The sequence below is a fragment of the Nycticebus coucang genome, chromosome 17 (genome assembly GCF_027406575.1).
Source record: "Nycticebus coucang isolate mNycCou1 chromosome 17, mNycCou1.pri, whole genome shotgun sequence".
Classification (NCBI taxonomy): domain Eukaryota; kingdom Metazoa; phylum Chordata; class Mammalia; order Primates; family Lorisidae; genus Nycticebus; species Nycticebus coucang.
Window position 1 is genome coordinate 8,095,247 of NC_069796.1, and position 26,030 is coordinate 8,121,276.

The following is a 26,030-nucleotide window of genomic DNA, read 5'->3' on the forward strand; positions in this document are numbered from 1 at the left end:
GTATTGTGGGTGAACTGCAGCTCAGACAGAATCAGTACTTCACATAACGTCACACAGCTAGTAAGAGGCAGCCAGGGTTTGAAGTCAGGACCCAACACACAGAGCTCTCCAGGCTGCACCACGCCACCCTGGCTGGGAAGTAACACAGGCGGGGCAGAAAGGCCAGACTGGGGCCTAGGCAGTCACTGCCTTGTAAAGTGTTTACTGACATTCGTTTTCTATAGAATGTAAACAAACAGTGATAGTTTACAAGTATATATATTTCAAAGTCCCAGATAAACTTTTCACCATGGTTGCTCAATGGGACCGTAAATGACAGTGGCTGTAAGGTGGCCTGCAGAGCCCTGTCACGGTACTGTGGGCTGCGTGAGGCTCCCAAGCCTGAGGGAGGCCTGATGAAGCTGCAGGACCAGTGAGACGCCATCACGTCCCTCCATCTGCCCGCCATTGAAACCTGTCCCCGTGTTCCAGAGACAGAATGGCCCGCAGGGCAGACACAGGCCTTCCCTCTTAGAGCTGGCAGGATGATGACAGCAGTGATCCCAGAGTCCAGGAGCTCTGTCTGTCCAGTGGGAGGAAGCCTGCAGGAGGGTCCCGACTTGTGTTTCCCAACAGAAGTGATATTTAAGTGGATTTCTGAACGACAAGGTGGCAGCCCACGTACCACATGCATTAAATACACATGTTGACACAGAAGTGAAGAACTCAGTTCAGGAGGTAGAACACAGCCAGCGTCAGCCCTTCACTTCCTAAGCAATGCCGTGTTCTCCTGCCCACTCCCCCAAACTTGAGTGGACACCAGAAGCAAGTTGTTTCCAACAGCTCTGTTCTGAGGAAGGAGGGGGCAGAGAAGATGGACCCCCTGGCTGCAGGTGGTATGTGTCTGTAACGGGCCAGGAAACAGCACACTCAGCCCCTGCCTCCTTAGTCAAGGCTCTGGCCCCCACGCTGGTCTGTCACTCTTCCCGACTCCCTGGGCAATGTCACTCACTGCTAACAGCCCCACAGGCTGACTCCCGGCGGCCCAGAGGCCCAATGTCGTCTCCAGGGCAACGCTCCTCCTGAGCCTGCTGCTCCCGGAGCTTCTTGGCTCTCTGGGATGCTGTACTGGAGGTCCATGGACCCTGGTCCCCACCAGGCCCGGCAAAAATCACTGTGGACAATGAATATGCAAAGGGGCCCCACTGTTCTTTCGCCCAGTGTCCACGGGCTCTAAAATGTGTATGTATTAAAAAGGATAGAATAAGGGTAATGTGAATTTTCATGACATCCCAAATTTGCATGTAAGTGAGATGAGTCATCTAAGTGCAGTTTAAAGTATTTTAAATAGGACACTAAGAAAAGAATAAAAGAGCAGACGATACATTGATTTTTCCAGGATCCTGCATCGCTGACAACACGTGCCAGCTCTCTGCGGGCCTGCTTAGATTTTTGTCATTTTATTTCCCTCACTTTACAGCATGGCTTCTCATGTCCCTGTTTGGGTGACACGCCACATACTGCTGAGGTTTCCCTATGGTTAAAGCAGGGAACCAGGAATCTGGTGCCACTTTTACAATCTGTCACCTCTTTTTCTTCAGGGGGGAGGGCGAAGCTTCCAGCCTTAACATCCTGTTCCTTTTTCTCTTCTATAAGCAACCTCACATCTCTGTCCTTCCTGCTTCCTGTCTCAGTCAAACCAAAGCCTCTGCCACAAACCCCACGGTGACTCAAATATAACAAATACGCGACACACATTTACCGATGTGGGATGAATTAAATCATCAGCAACCATTAATACAAACCAGAATACAGTGGTTGTTAACCCGACTGCTCATTAGAATCATCTGGAGAACTTTTAAAAATCCCAATGCCTAGGCCATATCCCAGACCAATTTTATCAGTCTTGGTGGAGAGGGAGCCGCACATCATAGTTTGAAAAGCTCCCAGGAGATTCCAAAGTGTAGCTCAGGTGAGACCTTCTGGTCTAAAACCACTGCGTGAACAGCTGCTAGAGGGTGCAGGTGGTGCTCGCGTGCGGGGGCTCTGAAGGCAAGCTCTGAACTAGGCTATTTAAATGCAGAGAGTACCAGGCTCTTCTTGTGATGTCCCCCATGTTAAACTGAGACAGGACTTCTGGACAAAGAAACTGTTGCACCTTTTAGCCCATTGGGTTTTTTTTTTTTGCAGTTTTTGGCTGGGGCCGGGTTTGAACCCACCACCTTCAGTATATGGGGCTGGCACCCTACTCCTTTGAGCCACAGGCGCCTCCCTAGCCCATCGTTTTTCAAGTATTCACCACTGTCTGAAACAAAAGGTATATTCTCTGAATGTGGTAAGAATAGAATGTTTTTTCTTCTTCATCATGTAGTCTTATCTCTCTTGTTGGACATAGCCAAAGGAGGCTGCTACCCAACTTCCCAACAGCTAATGGGAAGGAGAGATTCCCCTAAATCCAGCTCTCAGTGGGCCTGCTACTTCCTCAAGGGGTCAATCACCCATATGCAGGAAGAGAAGACACACATGATTGGTGTCTAATGCAATTTTAAGAGAAGGCGAATATCTCATTGAAGTCTCAAAGTCACATGCTACACATGGGCAGTAGCTGATGAACACCCATAATGCACCATGCTTCAGGCACGAACCTTGCGCTTGCTAGCCTGAGATCTCTAAGGCTGTGTGGGTTTTTTTTTTTTTTCTTATATAGAGGTAAGAAATATTACTCTTGGGTGGACAAATAACCCTCCAAAACACCCCCAAACAAACAACTCATCTAAAGCCCCAAAGCATAGAGAGACACTGAGGCTGCAACGATGCGATGACCCCCACAGCGGAGGTGCGTCGTTCAGTCCACTTGGTCAGATGCAGGTGTCCACTTTGGAATCTGCAGCAACTCGAAGTGCTGTACTCCATCAGTATCACAATAGGCCTGGCTTCTGCCGTCTCTTTTCCATGAAATGCGAGTTGGCTGTTAACACCAGCACTGCTCCACTCACTTGAATTAGCACACTGAGAAAGCAGCAAAGAACCCGGGAGGACAGATCACAGAGACGCTGCAGCGTGAAGTGAGAATTGGGCTTACTAACCTGAAGCCTCTAATTAGACATTAGTATGACAGGAAGTCCAACAACCAGACTGTCAGAAAAATTAGCGACATGTTCATTCCCTGTATCGCTAAGTGATCCTCTGTTGAGAAGGTTTCAAACCAAGTGCAAGCTGTAGGGACACAGCCTTGCATGGGCCATTCTGATGCTGAAAATGCTGGCCGTGGACTTGACCCATGCTCAAATCTACACATTTGCACCTGTGGTGTAGATGAGATTCAAAACAGACATATGTGGAATTCTAGGAGGGAGAAAGCCACTTGGGGGAGTTATCTGCAGTGCTCTAAATGGGCTTAGCAAAAGATCAACTATTTGAAAAAATCTAGGCTATAATAAGATAATTAATGTCAGAGACACACCCTGCAAACATCTTCTCCCATTCTGAGGGCTGTCTGCTTGCTTTACGTACTGTGTTCTTGGCTGTGCAGAAGCTTTTTAGTTTGATCAGGTCCCAGTAATATATTTTTGGTGTTGCTTCAATTGCCTGTGTGTGTGTGGGGGGCGAGGTTCCTCCTCATAATATTCTCCCAGGGTGATTTCTTCAAGTGTTTTCCCTGTACTCTCTTCTAGTATTTTTATAGTTTTATGTCTTAAGTTTAAATCTTTTATACAGTGAGAATCAATTTTTGTTAATGGTGAAAGGTGTGGGTCCACTTTCAGTCTTCTACAAGTTGCCAGCCAGTTCACCCAGCACCATTTGTTAAATAGGGAGTCTTTCCCCCACTGAATATTTTTGATAGGCTTATCAAAGTTTAAATGATGATAAGTAGCTGGGTTCATCTCTTGGTTCTCTGTTCTGTTCCATACATCTACCTCTCTGTTTTTGTGCCAGTACCATGCTGTTTTGATCACTATAGATTTATAGTATAGTCTGAAGTCTGGTAGGGTGATTCCTCCTGATTTGTTTTTATTTCTGAGTAATGTCTTGGCTAATCGAGTTTTTTTTTTCTGATTACATATAAAATGAAGTATTATTTTTTCCAGATCTTTAAAGTATGACAGTGGTGCTTTAATAGGGATTGCATTAAAATTGTATATTGCTTTGGGTAATATGGACATTTTAACAATGTTGATTCTGGGCGGTGCCTGTGGCTCAAGAAGTAGGGCGCCGGTCCCATATGCCGGAGGTAGCGGGTTCAAATCTAGCCCCAGCCAAAAACCACAAAAAAACCAAAAACAAAAACAATGTTGATTCTTCCCAGCCATGAACGTGATATGTTTTTTCATTAGTTAACATCTTCAGCTATTTCTTTTCTCAGAGTTTCATAATTCTCTTTTATAGAGATCTTTCACATCCTTTGTTAGGTAAACACTCAAATATTTCATCTTCTTTGGTACTACTGTAAAAGGAACAGAGTCCTTGACTGTTTTTTCAGCTTGACTATTATTGGTATATATAAAGGCTACAGATTTGTGAGTATTGATTTTGTATCCTGAGATGCTGCTGTATTCCTTAATCACTTCTAAGAGTTTTGTAGTTGAGTCCCTGGGGTTTCCCAGGTATACAATCTTATCATCTGCAAAGACTGAAAGTTTGATCTCCTCTGACTCTATATGGATACTCTTGATCACCTTCTCTTCCTGATCGCAATGGCTGAGACTTCCATTACAATGTTAAAAAGCAGTGGAGACAATGGGCAACCTTGCCTGGTTCCTGATCTGAGTGAAAATGTTGTCAATTTTACTCCATTCAATATAACATTGGCTGTGGGTTTGCTGTAAAGGTTTGATAACCAGAATCCACGGAGAACTCAAACATATTAGCAAGAAAAGAACAAGTGATCCTATCTCAGTGTGGACAAGAGATTTGAATAGAAATGTCTCTGAAGAAGACAGGCACATGGCCTACAGACACATGAAAAAAATGCTCATCATCCTTAATCATCAGAGAAATGCAAATCAAAACCACTTTGAGATATCATCTAACTCCAGTAAAATTAGCCCACATCACAAAATCCCCAAACTATAGATATTGGCATGGATGTGGAGAAAAGGGAACACTTCTGCACTGCTGGTGAGATTGCAAACTAATACATGCCTTTTGGAAAGAAGTTTGGAGATCACTTAGGGATCTAAAAATAGACCTGCTGTTCAATCCTGCAATTCCTCTACTAGGTATATATCCGAAGGACCCCAAATCACTTTATAACAAAGATATTTGCACCAGAATGTTTATTGCAGCCCAATTCATAATTGCTAAGTCATGGAAGAAGCCCAAGTGCCCATCGACCCATGAATGGATTAATAAATTGTGGTATATGTATACTATGGAATATTATGCAACCTTAAAAAAGATGGAGACTTTTATGTTTACATGAATGGAGCTGGAACATATTCTTCTTAGTAAAGTATCTCCAGAATGGAGAAAAAAAGTATCCAATGTACTCAGCCCTACTATGAAACCAATATATTAAGCAAACATACTTCCATATGAAAGCTATAATCCAACTACCAATATAGTAGCCCAAGATGCAGGGGAAAGAGGAGGGGGAGGGGTGAGGAGAGGAGGTGATGAGTGGAGGGAGGGTAACTGGTGGGACCACACTTATGGTGCATTTTACAGGGGTACATGTTAAATCTACTAAGTGCAGAGTATTAAATGCCTAAATGCAATAATTAAGAAAGTGCAGTGAAGGCTATGTTTGATGAAAGTATTTCAAATTGTATATAACACCAGCACACTGTACCCCATGAATGCATTAATGTACACAGCTATGATTTAATAAAAAAAAAGATAATTAATGTAGTCTGGGAGTGGTAAGTGTGATGTATTTATGGAATACATCCAGGTGTTTCTAAATTAAACTCTGGAATTAAGCTGAAAAATATAATAGGGAAAACTCTCTGAACTAAAAAATATATCTTCTTTTGTGCGTAATGGCCCTCTTGACTTCAGTTTTTATTTTTTTACATAAAGGCTAGGGCAGTGGTAATCAACGAGTGAATACCTGATGGAAAAATATCTTCCTAAAATTGCAGTTTCCATCAGGTAGAATTTATGGATTTGACTTGTTTCTTAAGACAAATTTACTACCAGCAAAATCTTATTCTGCATTAATGGGATCAGTAAACCTATAGATTCAAAAATCTGAAACAATATTTTTGGTTTTCAGAAGAGGAGCACTACATCAATCAGGACATCTCAGGGCTGGGCTCTGAAGGATGCAAAGTCTAACCACACAGCAGATGCCTGAGCTCTAGCTGACTCTTCAGTACCCCAGAGCCTTTCAGCTGCCATCAGAATTCCCTGGCTACAGGAAACATGCATTAAATTTAAAGTAGCAGCATTGTAATTTATTTATTTCCCTCTATCCTTACATAAAATTATTAAGAAGCAATGACATCCAATGGTTGCTTTTAGCTACATGATGCTTTTGCAGACCAAAACTGTAGATTTCAAATAAAATAAAACAATAAAAGTAGGCATTTTCTGGTTGAAGAGAATGCAGATGAGAAGCACTATCCGTCCATTCTTGCATCTGGCACCCAATGCCTTTTTGTCTAGCAACTTGTATGTCCAGCCACAGTGGCAGGTTTTGGTTACCACATGGAAGGAGAAACCCATGGATCTTACATTCTAATGAGAGGAGGAGGAGAGGGATGGGAATGGGAGAGGCTCACCAGCACCACAGGCGAGAACTAACGATTACTGCTTCCTTCACGTAACTCTACACAGATTACGGGAATGCAACCACAGAGAGGTGGTACAGGGAGACAGAGATAGCAGAAAAGCCAGCAGGGTAGTGACATGGTGACAAGAGAAAAGTATTCTTGTGCAGGAGGGAGTGGTGACCGTAAATATGTGGCTGCCAAGAGAGGGAACAACCGGGGACAAGAAAGTGGCTGATGCATTTGGTGACACAGAGATGACTGGTTGACCCTGTAAAGAACACCGGTGACGTGCGATGGATGGAAACAGATGACAACGAGCAGTGAGAAGGTGAGGACAACTGTTCCTGGACAACACTTCTCAGAATTTCATAGCAGGGTGGCAGGAAAGAGGCCTCAGTGTGCCGTGGCTGAAAGCTGACGTGACGTCCAAGTGAGGCTCTTTGTTCAGAAGAAACATGACCACAGAAGAGATTTAAAAACAGGAATTAGCAACTTGATAGTGTGACAGTTGCCTGTTTGCTTGTGTGGCCCCCTCAGGAGGCTGCAGGTTCTGTAGAACTATATCTTGTTTACTGTGTTATCTAATCTGTCGCCTATCACAGTGACTGGAGGAACCGTAAGCCACTCAGCGGACATTTCTTCTCCTAAAATTCACGTACAACCAAAAAGGAGCTCTGGAAGAAAACCACAGGAAAACTGTCCTGGCACGGTTTAAACAAAGAATGTATAACTAAGACCTGGAAAGCACAGGCAACAAAACCAAAAATGGATAAAGGGGGAACTTCATTAAACTAAAGAGCGTCTGCATAGAAAAATAATCAACAGAGTGAGAAGACATCGTGGTGAATGGGAGAAAAATATTTACAAATGATTATCTGACAGGGGACTAATATTCAGAACCATGGGGAACTCAACGGGACAAAAAAACCCCAAAGTATCCCATTAAAAAGTAGGCAAAGGACATGAATAGACATTTTTCAAAAGACATAAAAATGGCCAATGGGTATATAAAAAAATGGTCAGCTCAGTAATCATCAGAGAAATGCACATCAAACCCATAATGAGATTATCATCTTACCCAAGTCAGAATGGCCAGTATTAAAAAGACAAACAATAAAGAGATTTTGGAGAGGACAAATGTAAACTAGTACAGCCACTATGGAAAACAGGAGGGAGATTTCTCAAAAAACTAAAAACAGAACGACTGTAAGATTCAGCAATTCCATCACTGAGCTTATCCAAAGGAAAAGAGATCAACGTAGCACAGGGATTCAGGCCCTCGGACGTTCACTGCAGGACTATTAACAAGAGTGGAGAGAGGAGTCGACCTTAGTGACCAGCGACAGATGAATGGGTAAGGAAATCAGGGGATACAGAAAGTGGAATACTATTTGGCGACAAGAAAAGAAACCAGGTCACTTGCAACAACACAGATGGAACTCAAGTTCATTATCTTCAGTGAAATAAGTCAGACAAAAAGACAGATATCATACATCCTCACGTACGGAAGGCAGAAAATGTGGATGTGGCGTGGGGAGCAGGAGAGTGAGGGAGGATGGAGAGAGGTGGGATAAAGGGAATACGCTGCGAGCAGGGGGCTGACGACACTGAACAACAACGTACTGCCCGTGGGGGATGGACGCCTGCACACCCTGACTTGGCCACTACGCGTCACAAACGGGTGACCTATTTTCTCCATACCCAATAGCGGAAGGCCTGTTAGCTCAGATGGTTAGAGTGTGCTGCTCAAATGACCCATACATGTGAAGACAGAAAAAAAAGTAAAAAAGATATTTGTTGAATAAATAAAATGATAAAAATTGGGGCTGGGGAAGGCTTAGGTATTCTCTGAAAAACTACTTGCAAACAGAAACAGCACCTCCTCCAGGGGCAGTGTGGCAGGCCCTGAAGACAGGCTGCTGAAGGCCCAGGCTGGACCTGCAGGCCAGGCCACTTCCCTCCCCCATGGCCGTCCTTGGCCTCCTGCAGCCCAGGCTGTTGGTACTCGGTGAAGTCAGGTGCCTAGGCATACTGGGATCTAATCTGACCTCTGTTAAGGAATTGCTGTTACCTTTACTGTTTTTAAATTAGAAAAGTAATATGATTCTACAACTTAATTCTCTCACATAATTACTCAAACCAAATCAAAGTTCCAAGGAGATTATTTACTGCAAGGCAAGGATGCTCCAGGGTGTCTTCAGGCTAACTCCAGCATAGCAATCTATTCGCCCTACAGTATCTGGGTTTCTCTCCTTCCCTCTTCTAAAAACAAACAATTTCACTACACATTAATCCCATAGCTGCTGTCAGCAAAACAGCAGCAGCTACTTATAGCACATTCCCTTAAAAGCTTCCATATAGATGTTGTCGGTTTTCCTGAAGAAACAGACCAAACAAGTCTCAGCCTGGACATGGACTGGCTGTTTGACGTGCTGTGTTTTTTACTCTTTCAGACTGGCTCCTCCCAGCCCCAGCTTTCTTCCTCCTCTATGAGTCTGACTGTAATTTAATGGGTCATGCTTTAAAAAGAAATTCTATAATTTTTCAGAATTTCTGCCTGCATCTCAGGAGGCTAGTTTTTCCCTAAGATCTTAGCTTATAACTGTGAAGTTGTGGTTAGAATATTATGCACACGTTGGGGCAGGTAGTTAATTTAGCAGATACGAAAGTTCGAAGCAGGCACGTGTATGTCATGACAACAGTTACGCTGTTTATAGCGTGCCTGAATTCAGGCTATTTTTACTGCAATATTTCACTTAATCTCATAACAAGCCCATGGGGTAAATGTTATTATCCTCACTTTTCAGATGTTGGATCTGAAGCTTTCAGAGACAAAGTTGTTCAAGCTCTCACAGATAGTAAAGTGATGGAGGTAGAATTTGAACACCCAGCAGTTTACTAATGCTCAACAATTTAGCTCCTATAAAGCTCCATGCCAGTGTTTTTTTGGTTTCATATTTAAGTACTGGAAAAGGCTTTCCGTTACCACTTAGACGTTCAGGTGAGCTGGAAGGAGAGGAGATGGGAACACCTAAAACGAGGTTGAGAAGTAACCTCTGAATTTCAGCTGATGTGTTTTCTCCTCTTTCAATGACCAGGAATAATCAGGAGAGTGTTGTAAAAAATGTGTTTTAAAGAGCACCTATGCAAAAATCACCTGGAGAAACTGTTTTATCAGCAAAAGCAGCACGAGATGCTGATGCTAAGAGAAGGACGCCGGTCCAGGCTTTGGAGCCACCGCCACCCTCTCTCGGGGTACACGGCTTCCAGGGTTGTTCCTCCAAGTCCTGTTGCCCACGACAGAGGCCGCACAATCTGATGCAGTCGGACCACTCCTGCCTAATTAGGACCGAATGTTTTCTTTTTTTTCACTTAATTTTCTTTGACATGGCATCAACTTTAAACCTTAAATTTTGGCTATGGGCAAACAGCTGTGCGTACGTGGCGGGGAAGAGGGGTCCCTGCAGGTATCCACTTTGTTTCATGGCTGAATCGCTACCCAAACAGTTCTGGACACAGTGCTCCACAAATTATTTTTGCCTGAAACTGATTGTTCCAGTTAGTTCTGTATATTAGTTACAGAGTCCTAGATTATTCCCCCATAGGGCTTTCCTGCTCATGATTCCTAAACAAGCTGATAAAAACTCCATTTTCTCCACAGAAATATTTCAGTTGTCAAGGCTTTCTTACTATAATTACTTCCTGAAAAATGTAGTGGTCAATTTTTCCTGAATAATTTTACATTATATTGGGTGCACAAAACTTGGCCCTTGATATTTTAAAGTTGTAAAGCAGACTCCTGGCTTGAAAGAGCTGACTGGTTTCTGTTACTTGTTCTCTGTATTGGCTTTTCATTGGTTTAATTAAAAAAAAATCTCTCTACCATTTAAATGAGGAACTCTGGGTGAAAACCAGGATTTCTTATGTCCTGAAGAATACAACAACATTTATTAAAAGACATCACTATTTTACTCCTCAACTAAGAATTTCAGGAACTGGGGTAGGTGGGGAGAAAGGTCTTGGCAATGGCAGTTTGAGGAGAAATGAATTAATTTGATTATTTTCATGGTGTAGATCAATAGTCGTCAGCCTCTGCAGAGGCCCCTGGCCTGCAGGCAGCTGGGTAATCAATAGGCCCGCACAGAGGCGGCCTCCTCCCCGCAGCCTCTCTGATCTTTTCTGGGCAGATTCTTCACGCCTGTGTAATTCTAATTTATGTCAACTAGAAATCAAAGAAATTCCAAGAGGCTTTGGTCATAGGACATTGGGGTGGACCTTTCACAATCTATTTGTGTCTGTTCTTTAAGCACTGTGGCCCCTTCGGCCCTCCAGGCGACTCTACTGGCCAAGGCAAAGAAGCCTTGGACAGAAGGTCAGGCTGGGCGGAGGGCAGCGGAGCAGCACCAGGTAAACTGAGGCACTTTCTTTTCCCATCCATAACTCTGCAGGGATATGAGAATTAAGCATTTGTAGTGAAATGCTTTGCCAAAAGTGGCTCCCTCAATAACGCTCTTTAATGATACCCCAGACGCTGGCATTTTCAAATCAAATGAACAGTGTGTAAAATTAGTTCTGCATGAAGTTAAAAAAAAAATGGAAAGTGAAAGGGAGCTTTTAAAAGCCCCAGCGTTTCTTCATCCAACTGCTTTTCACAAGGGTTTGGCATTTGCGAATCGCTGCGTTTATGATGTTATTCACTGCTCATAACTCAGGCCTGTGTCTCCAAACTTCTGCATTCACACACACTGCAGAGGTTTTCACCAGGACACTTTATCACCGAGGGCTCCCAAACCAGCCAGGCTGCCTCTGGCGAGGTCTGGTTTCCCAGCCAGGGCCAGGCCACAGTACTCCCTCCCTCCCTTCAAACTCGTTACCCAAACACTTTTCATTAACCTTGAACACTGCGTTTCCATTTGCCCTATAGCTCTCCCATGAGCTTTTTCTTTGTCCTTTTCAGTTTTGTTATCTTTCCAAACTACCTTGTAAGATATGAGGAAAATGTAATATTATTAGATGAAACCGATCTATAGAGAATCTAGAGTTCACTGAAGTCATGAAAACTATTTCCACGCCAAAGCCACTGAGTGTCTGTAATTGTGGAAACCCGAGTAAACATATTGCTCTTATTAGAGAGTCCCGTTGATTATACACGTACAAGTATTTTTAGCTAAATCACCAAATAAATGTGAGTTAAGTTGATAGGTGATTTCGGGTCAACTCTAATTCCCAAGGTCAAGTAAGCCTTTGAACAGCCTTTAAGAATATAAGCTCACCCCAATTCATCAAAGCCGTCTCACACAGCGATTCTTCTCTCGGTTCCTACAATGCACTGAAGTTGAGGAGATTAGTGGCGTCAGCTTCAAAACCCTCTAACGTGCTTATCCATCCAGCAATCGGAAAAGCTCCTCAAATGGGGGCTTCTTAATGCACTTCCTGCCTTTACAACTGTGTGGGGACGCTGCTATGCTGAGTGACCAAGGGCCCCTCCCTCGGAATTGCAGCGCTGCAGACAAATTTACTGCAGTTCAACTCGGCCGTTGTTTGATTGACAGTCGGATCGTATGTTGCTTTCATCTGCAAAGAATATGTTTAATGCGCCTCGTCTGTTCTCTGCTCACCTTACCAGAGACAGAGAGAAGAAAAACACCTTTCCTACAACAAATGCAATGTATTTTCTTATTCTTGCAATTCTTCAAGAGTTGAAGTGAGGGAAAAACCCACCAGTTTGGTAAAGTACAGCTTCTAAACTACATATAAGTGGCCCAAATGAAAGAAATGGCTCGTAAAAGAAAATGCACCTGAACTTCAGAATTTCTCAGAACCACAGGAACGCAGAACACCAAGGCAGGGACTCAGGGACCCCTCTGTCCCTGCTGCGGGGTTCCCCTGACAGCACTCCTGGCCGGGGTCTCTTGCCTCTTCTTTGGCTCCAGTCGGTGTGCTCACAGGGGCTGGAGGGCTCTAGAGCCTCTCTCTAGCGCTTCAGCACACTTGGGTAAGGCTCAGGGAGCAGAGTGTAGGCCCAAACTAATTTTGTTCTTAAACGCTTTGCTGGCACAGAAGATAACAGATTGAGATAGATCGTGGAGCTTGTTCATGCTCAGAGCATAGCTTTTCTCTGTTTCCTGCTTCTATTCTTACTTTGCACCTTTATTTTTCTCATTGTGTTATTTCCCTACTGATCTGAACTAGCTTCTTTTCAACTCGCCCCTTTCTGCCACTGCAAACCTTTCTTCATTCCTGTGTCTGAGCAGATGGTTAGTAAGTTGGTTCCAAATACAGCATCTTAGAGAGGCTTCAATTTCCCATGGTAAATGGTATAAAAAGTGCAATTATGGACACTGGTATCTTTGTGTAAAAAACAAGAATAATTTTAAATTTAGGTGAGGAAAAGTACCAAAGCAATACCTTCTCTAATCCGAGTTTATTTTTCCCTCTCTTTCTAATTTCCTTTCAAAATGCGATGGTGGGTAATATGATTTTTTTCTTCATTTAGAAACACAAATATCACACAGCACAGGTTATTATAATGGTTAATATGGCATCAGTGATAAGAATAACAGACATTATTGTTCTAGGTGCTGTATCTGTTAACTCATTTATATACAAGGTAGGTACCAGTACCACCCTCATTTGCAATGAGGAAAGAGGTAACAGTTGCCCCAGAAGACACAACTAGTCATTGCAGAGCCAGGTTTGAATGGAACTCTGGCTCCAAAGGCCATGCCCTCACTGCTAACCTCTTCTGTGCTACTCAAATCTTTCTGTGCATCCTGATGACAATTTAACATCTGGAGGCCGAAGAGCTACTTTCATCTAGGTTTCCATCCAACCAAACCAATGAGCAGGCCTTTCTGTGCGGGGATTTGCTCATGCTTTGTGTGTGGTTTGGAAACGTCTACAATTCTCACAGAGCCTCTTACGTTTGGCTCTGAGCTGCCTTTAAGTCTGAAAAAGCCAGACAGCGAGGCTGAGTCCAGCAGCTCCCTGGGCTGTGCTACAGCAGGCTGTGACCAGCCGGCATCCCGCTAGAGCCGGGGGCCTCCAGAGCAGCTCCCAGGGTGGAGACAGGCTTCAGAGGCCACTGGAGGAGGGGTGAAGCCCTCAGGGACAGCACTCACCAGAACAGCACAGTGTCTCCATCTAATTGTGGACTAATTAACATTTGGGTACAAAAGAACCTATTCTTTAACTTAAAATCAGCAAAGGGCAGGTAAGCAAAGACGTCTAGAATAAGCTCCTGTATTAACTTGGACATAAACTTCTCCAGTTTATCTCTGAAGGTGTTTCTTGGTTCTAGAGCACTCACCGATGGACCCTTTAACTTGTTTTAAAAGAAGTTATTTTAAAACGACAGGGTTAGCAGCAGGGGCAGGTCAGTGTGAGGGAGACGAGAACCCCTGGGTCTCAGAGCTGTTGCTTACTACAAAGTCAGCCAGCTGTGTAGGGCTGGCTTGAGAGTATATAATAACATCTCCCTAAACATAACCAACTGTCTAGCAAAGGTCTAGTATAAGTTGGAATGTTAAAGCATCCACAGAAAAGAGTTAGTCAATTAACAAAAATGACAAAGCACGCAAGGGATTTGGGCCATTCTTCTATTTGGCCCCAAATTTGCTACCTTTAGAGAATATGTGCCCTTTCAGAGGAATGTATCATTAGCTTCCCATTTTTTTGCTAGATTTGTCCCCAGTCACCATCTGCAAAAGCAGCATGCATGTGTGAGTTACTGAAAGGTGACAGCGTTCTCTTTCCAAGTATCCCAGCTAGACTTTTTCTCAGGAAGCAGTCCCCATGGCTGGAGACTGCCCCAAGAGTTGTACCAGAAACACGGGTCACAAACCAAAGAGATCAGAGACCAAAGAGGGAAAGGCCTGGCTGAGTGTCCCTGGGCCAGTGACTGGCCTTTCTGAGCCCCCACTTTCTTCCCTTCACAATATAAGCAACCATTTCTTATATCATAGGGAAAGCACATTAGTAACAAAGGAGAAAATACCCGTGTTGTACCGGCATTCAGTACAGATTTTCTTTGTTTTTTCTTTCATTATTATTATTATTTTTTTATTGTTGGGGATTCATTGAGGGTACAATAAGCCAGGTTACACTGATTGCAATTGTTAGGTAAAGTCCCTCTTGCAATCATGTTTTGCCCCCATAAAGTGTACAGATTTTCATTATACTTACTCTCAGTCTTGGAAAGGCCCCAGGGTAAATGTGACACTGTTTCCCAAACCCACGGTCCCTGGCCAGCTCACAGCCCCTCCACAGGGCCTCTGGGACGGTTTCTCTTCACATGCTAGGAGTGGCAGCTAATGTTTTGGGGAGAGGCAAATTCCCACATACCCTTCACTGGCCCTTTCTTGCCCCCAGTGGCCAGAATACATACCTGTTGAGCACTGAAATTGCCCACTTGTGGAGAAGCAATTTGGCTTTGTTCTTCCCACCTTTAATGTTGCAGAAAACTTGGAGCCCAGAATAAAATTTTATGATTAGACCCTACAAATTGCAGTTTGCCATGCAACCTTTATAATTTTGGTCTATGGACTTATAAACAGGATGTCAAAATCTAAGTTGACTGTGTATATGATTGCTTTTTCTTTCCGCATAAGCACAAAATTCATTATTAAATAGAGAAATGCAAAAATAATCTCAGATTAGTGCATAAAACCAAATAACACAAAGCTGCCACAGGGTGCAGAGTTGGGGGGTTGGAGAGGCAACAGGACAGCAGGCCACTGACTAGACGGATACGGAGAGAACAAACAACTCTTACTTTATCACACCTCATCAGCCCCAGGTATCTCAGGGACTTGCTGCTCTGTGCGATCAGGGTGGCTCCTCGATCCGTAATTTCCTTACACCACCCAACATCCACCGTCTCTATGGTCACGCTGTATCGCCCAATGGCTATCAGTGCTGCAGGAGGGGACAGAGGGGAAGAAGGCATTAGCGTTAGGAGCGCAGGGATCTCTATCTCATTATGACTACTTCTCCCATTTCCTCACTAAATTTGTTCCTGAAATGCTGTGTGTAAATTAATGTTTTATAAACGAAATCAAATTTGAAATGCTTTAGGAAAGCTTGCCCTATGACAAACCCTTTTGCAAAGTGAATAATCATTCCATAATTTCCCTTTCATTGGACATAACCTTTTATCCGTTTTATTCATTACAAGGTCACCTATATTTTCAAGCACTCATATCTGCAGCAGGAATAAATTAAAATGGATTTCAGATGTAACATTACAAAAAAAAACCAAGTACCAACAAAATTTTAGCCAAGATAATTTCAATATTTTTTTAAGAGAAAAAGCTACGTAAACACCCTTTTGAGGTGTGTTACACGGCATGTGAATTTTTTTACCAATTGGTATAATTATTTCCACCTGTTCATGAACTGCAACATGCAAGAGTTAATATAATATCTTTCGCACGGTGCTTCTTAGCTCTGCCAGGAGTTAAAAGTATATTATACATACAGCTGAATTTAATTGGTGCCATGCTAGAGTGCGGTAAAGGGAATGCATTTGTTATGGTGAATTTCCTCACCATATCAGAAGTCCACCTTCAATTAACATATAAAACGAAGCCTGTCGTCTGAAAACTATGACGGTGTCTCTTGGCTGTTTGGCATTGTACCATTGCTAACATGCAGGTGCTGGTCTCATAATCTATGACATGCACTGTTTCTCACTGCAAAGCTCCACGACCCATAGCCCTGTCAGAGCAACCCACTGGTGAACATGCCTCTTTCCTCTGGATTTCAGATTAGATAAACGTGCACACTTCTACATTTACGGAGGAGAAAAACAGATTTCAGCACCTCCAGCCGGAATAAGTTTATGGTGTGTTGGTTTGGGAATGGAAACTCTGAAAACAATGCCACAGATATTAAAAAGGAAATAGAAATGATTTGCTAATTATTTCCTCATTCTAAGATAGCATAAATTGATTGCTGTGACATTAAAGGCAGATGATAAATTTCCCAAACTGTGTTGACTAGATTGATAAGAACAGAGTAAATTACTCATGCAAAGAAATATTAACCCTTACAGCTCACAGAAAAGAATACTTGGCAAGATCTTTCTGCTAACATCCTTTTTTTTTTTAAACTAGAAAATTCATGCCAATGCATTCCAGTATCAAGGCATTCCCGAGTAGGCAGATATTTAATGTTTATAAAAACAACAATCATCTCAGGGTTCTTCAGTGAAAATACCACGGAGGAAGGCTTTTTCTTAATTCCTCGTGGCACCAGTTTCTTAGTGCTGTCATCTTTAAACAAGCTGTTTTGGCATTGAGTTTTCTAAGGGAGATTTGCCTTTTGATTTACTAAAGATTTGCTAAAGTAGTCTGAATAATGTTTTTGTGCAGCTGGAGCTCTATCTCAGGTTAATCTCACTGGTGTCCCTGGCCTGAGAAAACTGTCCTCCCTGGTACTGTCACAGCTTTCACTGGTTCTGATATCCTGAAGATCTCCTGTGATGAATGCAGCGGTAGATACTTACAAGAAATCTCTTTCAATACCAAGTGCTCAGACTGTGATTCCCAAAGATGACAAAGCACAAGGGTGGCTCGAGGTCAGTCGACAGTGTGCACTAGCTTTATTGAGGTTTGGGGCTAGAACGTGAAAGTCCTGCACTGTCCAGAATAAGGTAAATCAAACTGTCTGAGAAGCCTCAGGACATATGAGTGATGAAGAGTTTGTGGATACCAACTCTGGGTGGTAAAATCACTGATGTTTGGTGTTTCTTTCTTGTACCGATTAAGATACACAATACATAAGACAACTGAAGATAAATCAGGGTACTCAGGTTTTGTTTTGACCTTGTTCTATTACTGACATTAAACTTCATTATTGCTTAACTCATTCATTTATCCAATACCTCCTGAGCTCTAGAAAGAGCATTTCTGCCAACATTTATCGACTGCTCTAAACGTGCCAGGCCCTGGGCTAGCAATTTCAGGGGCATTATCTGATTTAATCCTCACTGCGACCCTATGAAGTCTTATTGTTATTTCCACTTTAATGATCTGAGTCCCAGAGAGACTGAATAACTTTTCTAGTGTCACAAGATAGTGAGTGGGATTTTATGTTGAGAGCAGGCTCTCAGCCCTCGCTGCATATCAGATCTACTAAATCAAAACCACGGGGCGAGGCAGCTGGCCACACCATCAGGGGTGGAAGTGTGAGGTGACATGCTGGGCCTGTGCTGGGCACTGTAACACAAAGATTCACGGAGCTCAAAGGACAGTGGAGAGGAGGTGGGGTGGGTAGAAATGATAAACAGCCAAGTAAACTGTCAGCTCTTGTCCCTCATCTCTTCCCATTCCTAACTCCTCATCTTTTAAATCTCAAGTCAAATATGAGCTTCTCAGAGCTGATCACCTTGTTATTTACTTCTGTTGAGAATAATCTTACCGATTTGTCTATTTTTATGTGGCCCACTCCCGGTTAGAGCGACAGCTCCCAGTTGTGCTGTATGCCCAGAACCTAGCACGCGGCTGGTACAGAGTTGGTTCTTAAAGATTAGCTCAGCATCTGGCAACCATGACAGAGGCAGGGAGAGGGGTCTGCGGAGCCGCTCAGTCTTTGGGGAGGAGGGACGTCATGGAAGCCCTCACATAATAGCTGAGTTATTTCTCGTAGGATGGGTAAGGGTTCTCCAGAAAAACAAGGAGAGAGGTCGAGAGCACTGGGAAAATGGAATGGGGAGGATGTATGAAGGGGGATGAGGAAGCGCAGGGAGCTGCAGGTCATCCCAGGTGGCTGGAGTGAAAAGGACTACATAAGAAAGTGGCAAGATTCATTCCAGAAATATTTATACACTGACTAGTGGCATGGAGGAGGCACAGGGGACACGGAGCAGCAAAGATCAGCAGAGTCCTTGATGTGGTGAAGCATACAGACTCAGAGAAGAGACAGATGGAAAACAAACCAACATACGAGGACATGTGACTCCAGATTATGCTGCGGACACTGAGGGAAACGGACTGACGGCTGTGGCTGGAGTAACATTTAGACGGGGAGGACCTCAGAGAGGGTGAAGTCTCTGGTGAGGTCACTCTTCACCCCTCAAACAGTCCTGCAGAACAATGCCCATTTTAGAGGCAAGAAAACTGAGGTTAAACAGCTCACCAAGGCCCTGGTTCTAACAGAGTGACAGAACCACAGTGCAAACTGAGGCTGGCTGGCTCCAAAACCAATGTTCCTGTTGCAGCAGCAGCAGCAGGTGCACATGTCGGAGCATGGTTCTCTTCACCACTATTCAGGACATGAACGTCACTGCGCAGAGGAAGCCAAGTGTTTGTCTGGGACCATACAGAGGTCTAATGGAATACTGTGATTCTGAGATACACACCTCTCTCTGAATATGGCCTGTCTTTGGAAATTTTTTCCTTGTGGTTTGTAAGCTAGCTGTGAAACCTGTCATGTGGAACGACCTTTAGTTCAGTTCTAGGCTGAAGTATAGTAGACGTCTTTCCTCAGGATGACATTTAACTTGGTTCTGAGTCTCAGCTTTCTCACCCAGTCCATGGGGATATTGACTATACGTCCTGACTTCTTCATGAGCTTGGTTTGAATTTCAGATGAGACAATAGGTGTGAGTGATGCCGTACTATATAAACGCCGTGATTTACCTGATATTTTCCCAAACCATCCTGCAGTGGTGCAGTTGATGGAAAATGAAAAGACTTGAAAGAGTTTAGGAAACTAAAAATCTCTGAGAAGATGGGAACATTATTTGTAGCACTTAGTTATCATGTCACAGCTATAGTTCTTGAATGGCCTCAGTCTACTTTCTCTCGTTGGTGGTGAACTTGCAGTGTGCGCCTGGGCCCATGGGCTGTGGAGGTGATGCGTGATTAGGACCTTCAGTAGGGGCTGGTGACACACTACAGTGGTGTTTACTGAACCTTGAAAAGGAACCGATTGTGCATAACTAATTTCCAATTTCAATGTAATTTTAATATAATTTTTAATGTGTTAAGTGAAACTAATGAAGAGAGTTAAATTTTTAAAAAAGTATACACATTTAAAGCTAGAGTTCAGTATTTGTGTGCTGGTCAAGGGTGTATATGAACCTATTCATAGTCATTTCCAGAGGCATACAGGTGACAGAATTACTGAAAGACCTAAGAATGTATGTACCTAATTTTGAACCAGAAATTCTACTTATAGGAATCTACTCTGAAAAGATGCCTCTAATCATACAAAATTGCATATGTAAAAATTATTTTTGGAGCAGTTATTGTAATTGCAAAATAATGGAAAAAGCCTAAATGCCCACATACAGGAGGGTGGTTGAATAAACTATGACACACCCGTACAATTGAATACTACACAGCTATAAAAAAGTGAATAAGGAAGATCACTAGGAAGTAATCTGGAATGATTTCAAAATCATTAAGTGAAAAAAGCAAAGTGCAAAAGAGTTTATGTGGTATGCTACCCTTCCCTTAAAACAAAAGGGAATATGATAAAATGCATGTGAACCCGTTAATCTGTGCAAAGGTCATCTGGGAAGGGTAAACCAAAATCCATAAAATACTGCTTCAACAAAAGGTTGGTAGAAAAGAAGAGCTAAGGAGGAGGCACAGAAAATCGGGGTGCGGGCATGGAGAAGGAAATACACTTCTGAAAATCTCTCTTTTCATACAGCACTGACGTTCTCAACCGCACTAATGCTTTAGGTACCTCCCACAATAAAAAATGCGGAAGACCCCAAAGAGGAATGCAAACAGTAACAAAAGCATCCGACTGTATTACAGATGGACAGCATAACCTCCCAGGTAAATCATACGACGACTCCAGAGGGGGTGGGAATTAAGAATTTAAGTTGCTTTGAAAAACATCATTTTGATTGCATATTCTAAGACGAAAAGAACTGTAAGCAAACACTGTATTCTAGCTGGTAAATCTACTTCAATTCCTTAGCTATATTACATGTAATCTAGTATTAGAAATAATGAGAGCCAATCTTTCCATTGGTAGAGAAGGAAGTTACAAATAAGAAAATGGGACAGGCTTGTAACGAACCTTGTGGTACTGAGTTGAAACCAGAGACGTTTAGAATGAACTCACGGTTCTCAGTACACAGGTACACATATAGAACAACACAGAGAGCCAGCTATAGAAATAGTTAACATGGTGTTTTTGTATGTCTGGTTCAGTATACATGCGTATATTTCCTAGCTCTTTGAGAGGGACTAGGAATAACAGCACTGTTGGAGCACTCAGACCTTGGTTTCCAATACATTCTCTAAGAAGAGGTATCAGGCCTTCTTAGAGAAATTGTTGATTCCAGAACCGGGGCAGGGAAAATACAGCATGAGTCTGGAACCTCTTTTGATGTCAGAAAAATTAATGCTTTAAAAAGAATGAGGGCATGTGAAAAACACAGGCTACAATCAGAAGGAGCTGCCAATGGCCAGGGCTGGGACAATTTGGGCATCAAAATAAGTAATGATAGCATTGGGTCATAGTTAATAAATTAAGTATCTACAAGTCCATACTGACATCAATAATCAAATAAACCAATAAAGAGGAAAGGAGGGACAGCTCTTCCTTATTGAAGGATTCCAATTAGTAAATGTAGATGGCGCGAGGGGATCACAAAACATCAAGCAAAGGCCCCAGTAATAATTATAGTGGGTAACACCCACCAATAGATGCTAAAAGTAGTTGGTAGAAGTTGAAGAAGGACAAATATTGGCATGATACCAAAGGTATTTATCAATTGCACAGGGGAAAATTGTACTTTTACAGTGGAGAGAGCAACAGAGACCACCTCAACCTTAACCAGTCAAGGTTAACGTCACATGCAAATGTCACCTACTCCCTGATCACTTCTGTGGTATTCTTGCCAAAATGAATAACCTCAATCTACTCACAATCAAACACCACACAAACCCAAAATGAGAAACATCCTACAAATTAATTCACCAGTACTCATCAAAAGGGTCGAGGTGATGGAAAACAAAAAAGAGTGAGGAACTGTCACAAATAGGAAACTCAGATGACTTTCACAGGTGACCCGTGTGAGAGCCTGGAGGACAATGAAATCAGGAAAAAAACTGGCGAAATTTAAATAAGATTTGTAGGTTAGTTAATCTCATGGCTGCAGTATTAGTTTCCTGACTTTGGTAATTGAGGACACAACTGCCCCTAGTTTGTTGTTATGTAAGTTGTGTGAGTTGTCACCCAAGGCAGGTGAAGAGTGTGAGTGAACGCTACTATTTTTGCAACTTTTTTGTAATTCTAAAATTATTTCAAAACAGAGTAAAAAAAGCTAGGACAAGCTAATAATAGATAACAAACAAATTAACTAAGCAGAGAACTAAAATTTTCTAAGTGAAAACAGACATTTTTATAATGAAACATCTGAGATATAAATATTGGTACTAAAAATAACTTCTTCCTCACAGAAGGAAGATTAGTCACAAGCGACCTGCCTGTGCCGTTTCGTCCTGTCCAGTTTTACCTTCTGCTATGGATCCTAGGTACCTGTGATAAAATCAGAAGAAAAGCCCTACTGCTTGAAAGAATTAGGGTTAAAATTTAACAGTCGGATTAACATCTTTCATGTAATACTTTGATAAAAGCCATTTGCAAAGAAATTTCTTGGCACAGTTACAGAGAGAGAAATATGAAGCCACAGAAGCTCCAAAAACAAAGAAATGACAGTTTCAGAGACATTTGTAGTTGGGTTATGGGTCCCTGCAAAGGCTCCCTGCGCCCACAGGGACTGCAGCGGGGGGTCCTCACCCTGGCTATTCGGAGAATCACAGGTGCCGAGTCCAAGTACGGCTATGTGAGTCCCAGCCCTGGAGACTCGGATTCAGGAGCTGATAGAAAAGCTGCTGTGATCCCGACGCGCCGCCAGGGTTGAGAACCACGGGAACAGAATAACCTACAACTCGGGCAAAGTCAGTCTACTCAAAGCGAAAGCGCTCACTTCTAAGGATATAAATAGTATGTGTTCGGATACTCTGAAATAATTTGGTCTTTCAAATGGTAGTCACTTCTCTATAACACAAGATTTTTTAATCTCTTCCAATTTATGTCCTTTACTTTCATGTTACACATTTTTATTTGCTTTCTTTTAACTGTGGTAAACCCACACTGACCACACTCTAAAATATTTCTGGATTGTCCTTTTTTTGATAAATGATTTCCTTTTCTTCATTGCACTTATTTTATATTTCCAGTAGCAGTACTTACCAGAGTTCATGTCATATTAAAAATATTTATCAACATATTGTCTTCCTCACTAGATTACAAAGCCTTTGAAGCAGTGAATGGGAGGATGCTCTATCTAGGACCTCTGAATCTCTGAAATCAAGTGTCACTTACTTTTTATACTTCCAATTAATGTTTTGGCAGTAAAACTACACGTAGAAAGTCACACCTGTCTGAAGGGTACAAGATGCTGGATTGTAGCAAAGTATCCAGATTGAGAAATAGTGCATGACCCCTGATGTCCCCTCACCCCCACTCTGGTCACTACTATTCCCCCAATAAGAATAACCATTATCTTAACTTCCAACCACGTGTATTAGCATTTCTGTTTTTGAACTTTATATACACAGAAGCAAATGCCAAACACTCCTCTGGTTTTGGCCACCGTTTATGTTTGTGAGATTCACCCACCTCGTCACGTGTACGGGTAATGTTCCGTACTCGTCCCCAGGGCTGTGTGGCATTTCATTCTACTAACGGACATTTGGGTGGTTTCCACTTTGGAGCTACTGAAGATGCTGTGGCTGTGAGCATGAGCGTAAGTGTGGATATACGCTTCCCTTTCAGGTGAGTAAATACTTAGGAGAGGAATTCCTGGGTCACATGGTAAGTGTATGTTTACCTTTACCAGAAGTGACAAAACAGTTTCCAAAGTGGTTGTCCTATTCTGCATTCCCCTGAAGGTTTCTTGCTGTTTTCTCCACATCTTGCCAATACTTGGTAATGTGGGTATGTAGTATTACCTCATTGTGGGTTTTAAATTTTATTTCCCCAAGGATTAATGATACTATGTTCCCTTTCATCGTATTAGGCTTTTTTTTTTTTTTAAATCCCAGCATAGTGTGTCAACCCTGGCAAGTAGTTAGTAGATGTATACATGTATCTATTAAATTACATTAATGAAGTAGAGAAGACATGTGATTTTTCTATTATGTGGATGACTATAGTAAAACATAGCTTTTTGAATTAACATAATTTTCTATGTAATTTGAAGGAAAGTATGAGTAAAATAAACATAGTCTGTTCTTGGAGACAAAAGTTAAAAAAGTAAATTCAGGGAAAAATAAGGTTCAGAAAATATTTTGAAGTGCTCAGTTATTGGTGAACATTTTAAAGACTGTGGAGTAGGCTTTATTTAGGAACTCTGAATCTCTGAAAATCAAGTTATATGATAGACATATGATACATTATATATATCATATAATGTATTCATTATATGATACATATAATGAAATCTACTGCCCACCAATGGTGGGTAACGTTAGAGAGTGAAAACTTTGAATTTTGCTGTTATTTTCAACCAGCTACATGTAGAAACATTTGCTTTTCATAATTCCGCTTATTAAGTTCAGAATAGCAACATGTGAGTATTGGGCAAGCTGGCTGTGGTCCTTCACCCTTCTGGGAGGAGGCTCCCCTTGCACACACATCCCAAAACAGAACAGTAATAAGCCTGTTCATAGGTTGCTTCTGTTTTCCTTCGTGTCTGACAAACAGGTTGGTGGAATAGTTAAGAATTTTTTTAGAACGTCTTTTAATGTATCAGAAGCAAGGAAAAGCATTTCCCTTGTTGTCTCTCCTATTTATTTTTATTTTACAAACAGGCACAAATCTGATTGGGTTTGTACAAACTATTTCCTATTCTGTGACATCTAAACATGAAATAAACGAGGGCTGTATTTGGAACCAACCTGCGTTTACCTGATGTGATCACTGCTCTGGTCCTCCACGGTGCTGTGCGTAGTGGCAACCAACCCTTGGAGTGGAAGGTCAGGTTCCCCTGATAATCCCCTTATTAAATTTTAGAATTCAAGATGAGGAAAGGAAAAAAAAGCCTTACCACTCTAACATTAGCTGAGAACCTGAAATCCCTGGTTCAATGATTCTTTTTTATTCCAGCCTGCATAAATACATATATTACTTATCAAAGAATTATGCATCCTTTTCAAACTCCTGACGTTATATTAGATTTCCTCACTTTATGAGAAGTGAATTCTGGTCTTAAATATATTAGTTCCTAGATATGGAAAAGTACATTAGTGTGTCTGTCATGTATCTGCCTTGTCCACATTTGTGAACACAGTTTTCCAGATTACTGTAAATACAGAGCATCAGTTCAAGCGGGTGTCAGATCCAGAAAATGTGACCGAGTAAATAGCAGAGTAGGATGTGATTTCACTGACCACTGCTGGAGACCACCCCTTCAATGTTGGTGAAGACGTTCATGCTGATCCATAAACATTGTAAAAGTATCTAGATATCAAAGCAGGGGAAACCAGAGGAAGAGGGAGGAACAGGTGGAGATAACAGCAGAGTGAAGAGATGATCTCTTCTTTCATTCAGCAAATACCAACTGAGTACTCACTATGTGCCAGGTAATGTTTTAACAGCTGGGGATAAAGAGATGAAATCCCTCTTCCATGGAGCTTATATTCTGAATACAAATAAATAAATAAATAGGATATATAATTCGTCATATGGTGAAAATTCTTTAGAGACAAAATAAGGAGAGACCAAGGTGGGTGTGCTGCAATTTTAGGTAAGGTGGTCAGGGAGAGCCACCTTACTTAACAAAGAAAGTGACGACAGAAAACCTGACGGGACAGGGGAGCAGCCCACAGACAGTCGAGGGAAAGCCGTTACACGCAAAGAAAGCCTCGCACCAGGCCCAGAAGGTGGGGAGATCGCTGGCGTCAGAAGGATGGAGAGGAGCTGCGCCAGATCAGGGGATTAATGGAGAGGAGGGTGGGGTAAATAATCATCTCGTAGGATATTTTAACATTGGCTTTCACTCTAAGTAAAATGGGAATCCACTAAAAAATTTGGGGCAGAGCAGTGGTATGATTTAGGTTGAATTTTCTAAGAACTGCTCTGTCTTCTGGATTGAGAACAGATGATAAGGAGGCAGAAACAGAAGCCTGAAGGCCAGTCAGGAGGCCACTACGGGCACCCTGGAAAGGTGTGATAGCGACTGGCCCAAGGCAGCGGGTCAGAGAGGAAGAGGAGGGGCTGACCGTAGAGCAGACTCTGAAGACGGCGCCCCCATTTGCTCATAAATTGGATGTTAAATGAACAAAAGAGGACTCAGGGATA

At 42.4% G+C, this 26,030-nt stretch overlaps 1 protein-coding gene across 2 annotated transcripts in view; it reads right to left on the reverse strand.

Annotated features, from left to right (window-relative positions):
- The window catches only part of FBXL17 (F-box and leucine rich repeat protein 17), a 495,184-nt gene that overhangs the window by 8,910 nt on the left and 460,244 nt on the right, over nucleotides 1-26,030 (reverse strand). The window contains exon 8 of one of the 2 annotated variants that reach the window (XM_053566502.1): nucleotides 15,479-15,611. In XM_053566502.1, the coding sequence (XP_053422477.1) occupies nucleotides 15,479-15,611 (133 nt within the window). Of the gene's footprint in view, nucleotides 1-15,468; nucleotides 15,612-26,030 lie in introns of both variants that reach the window. The other variant, XM_053566501.1, reaches the window with a different exon arrangement.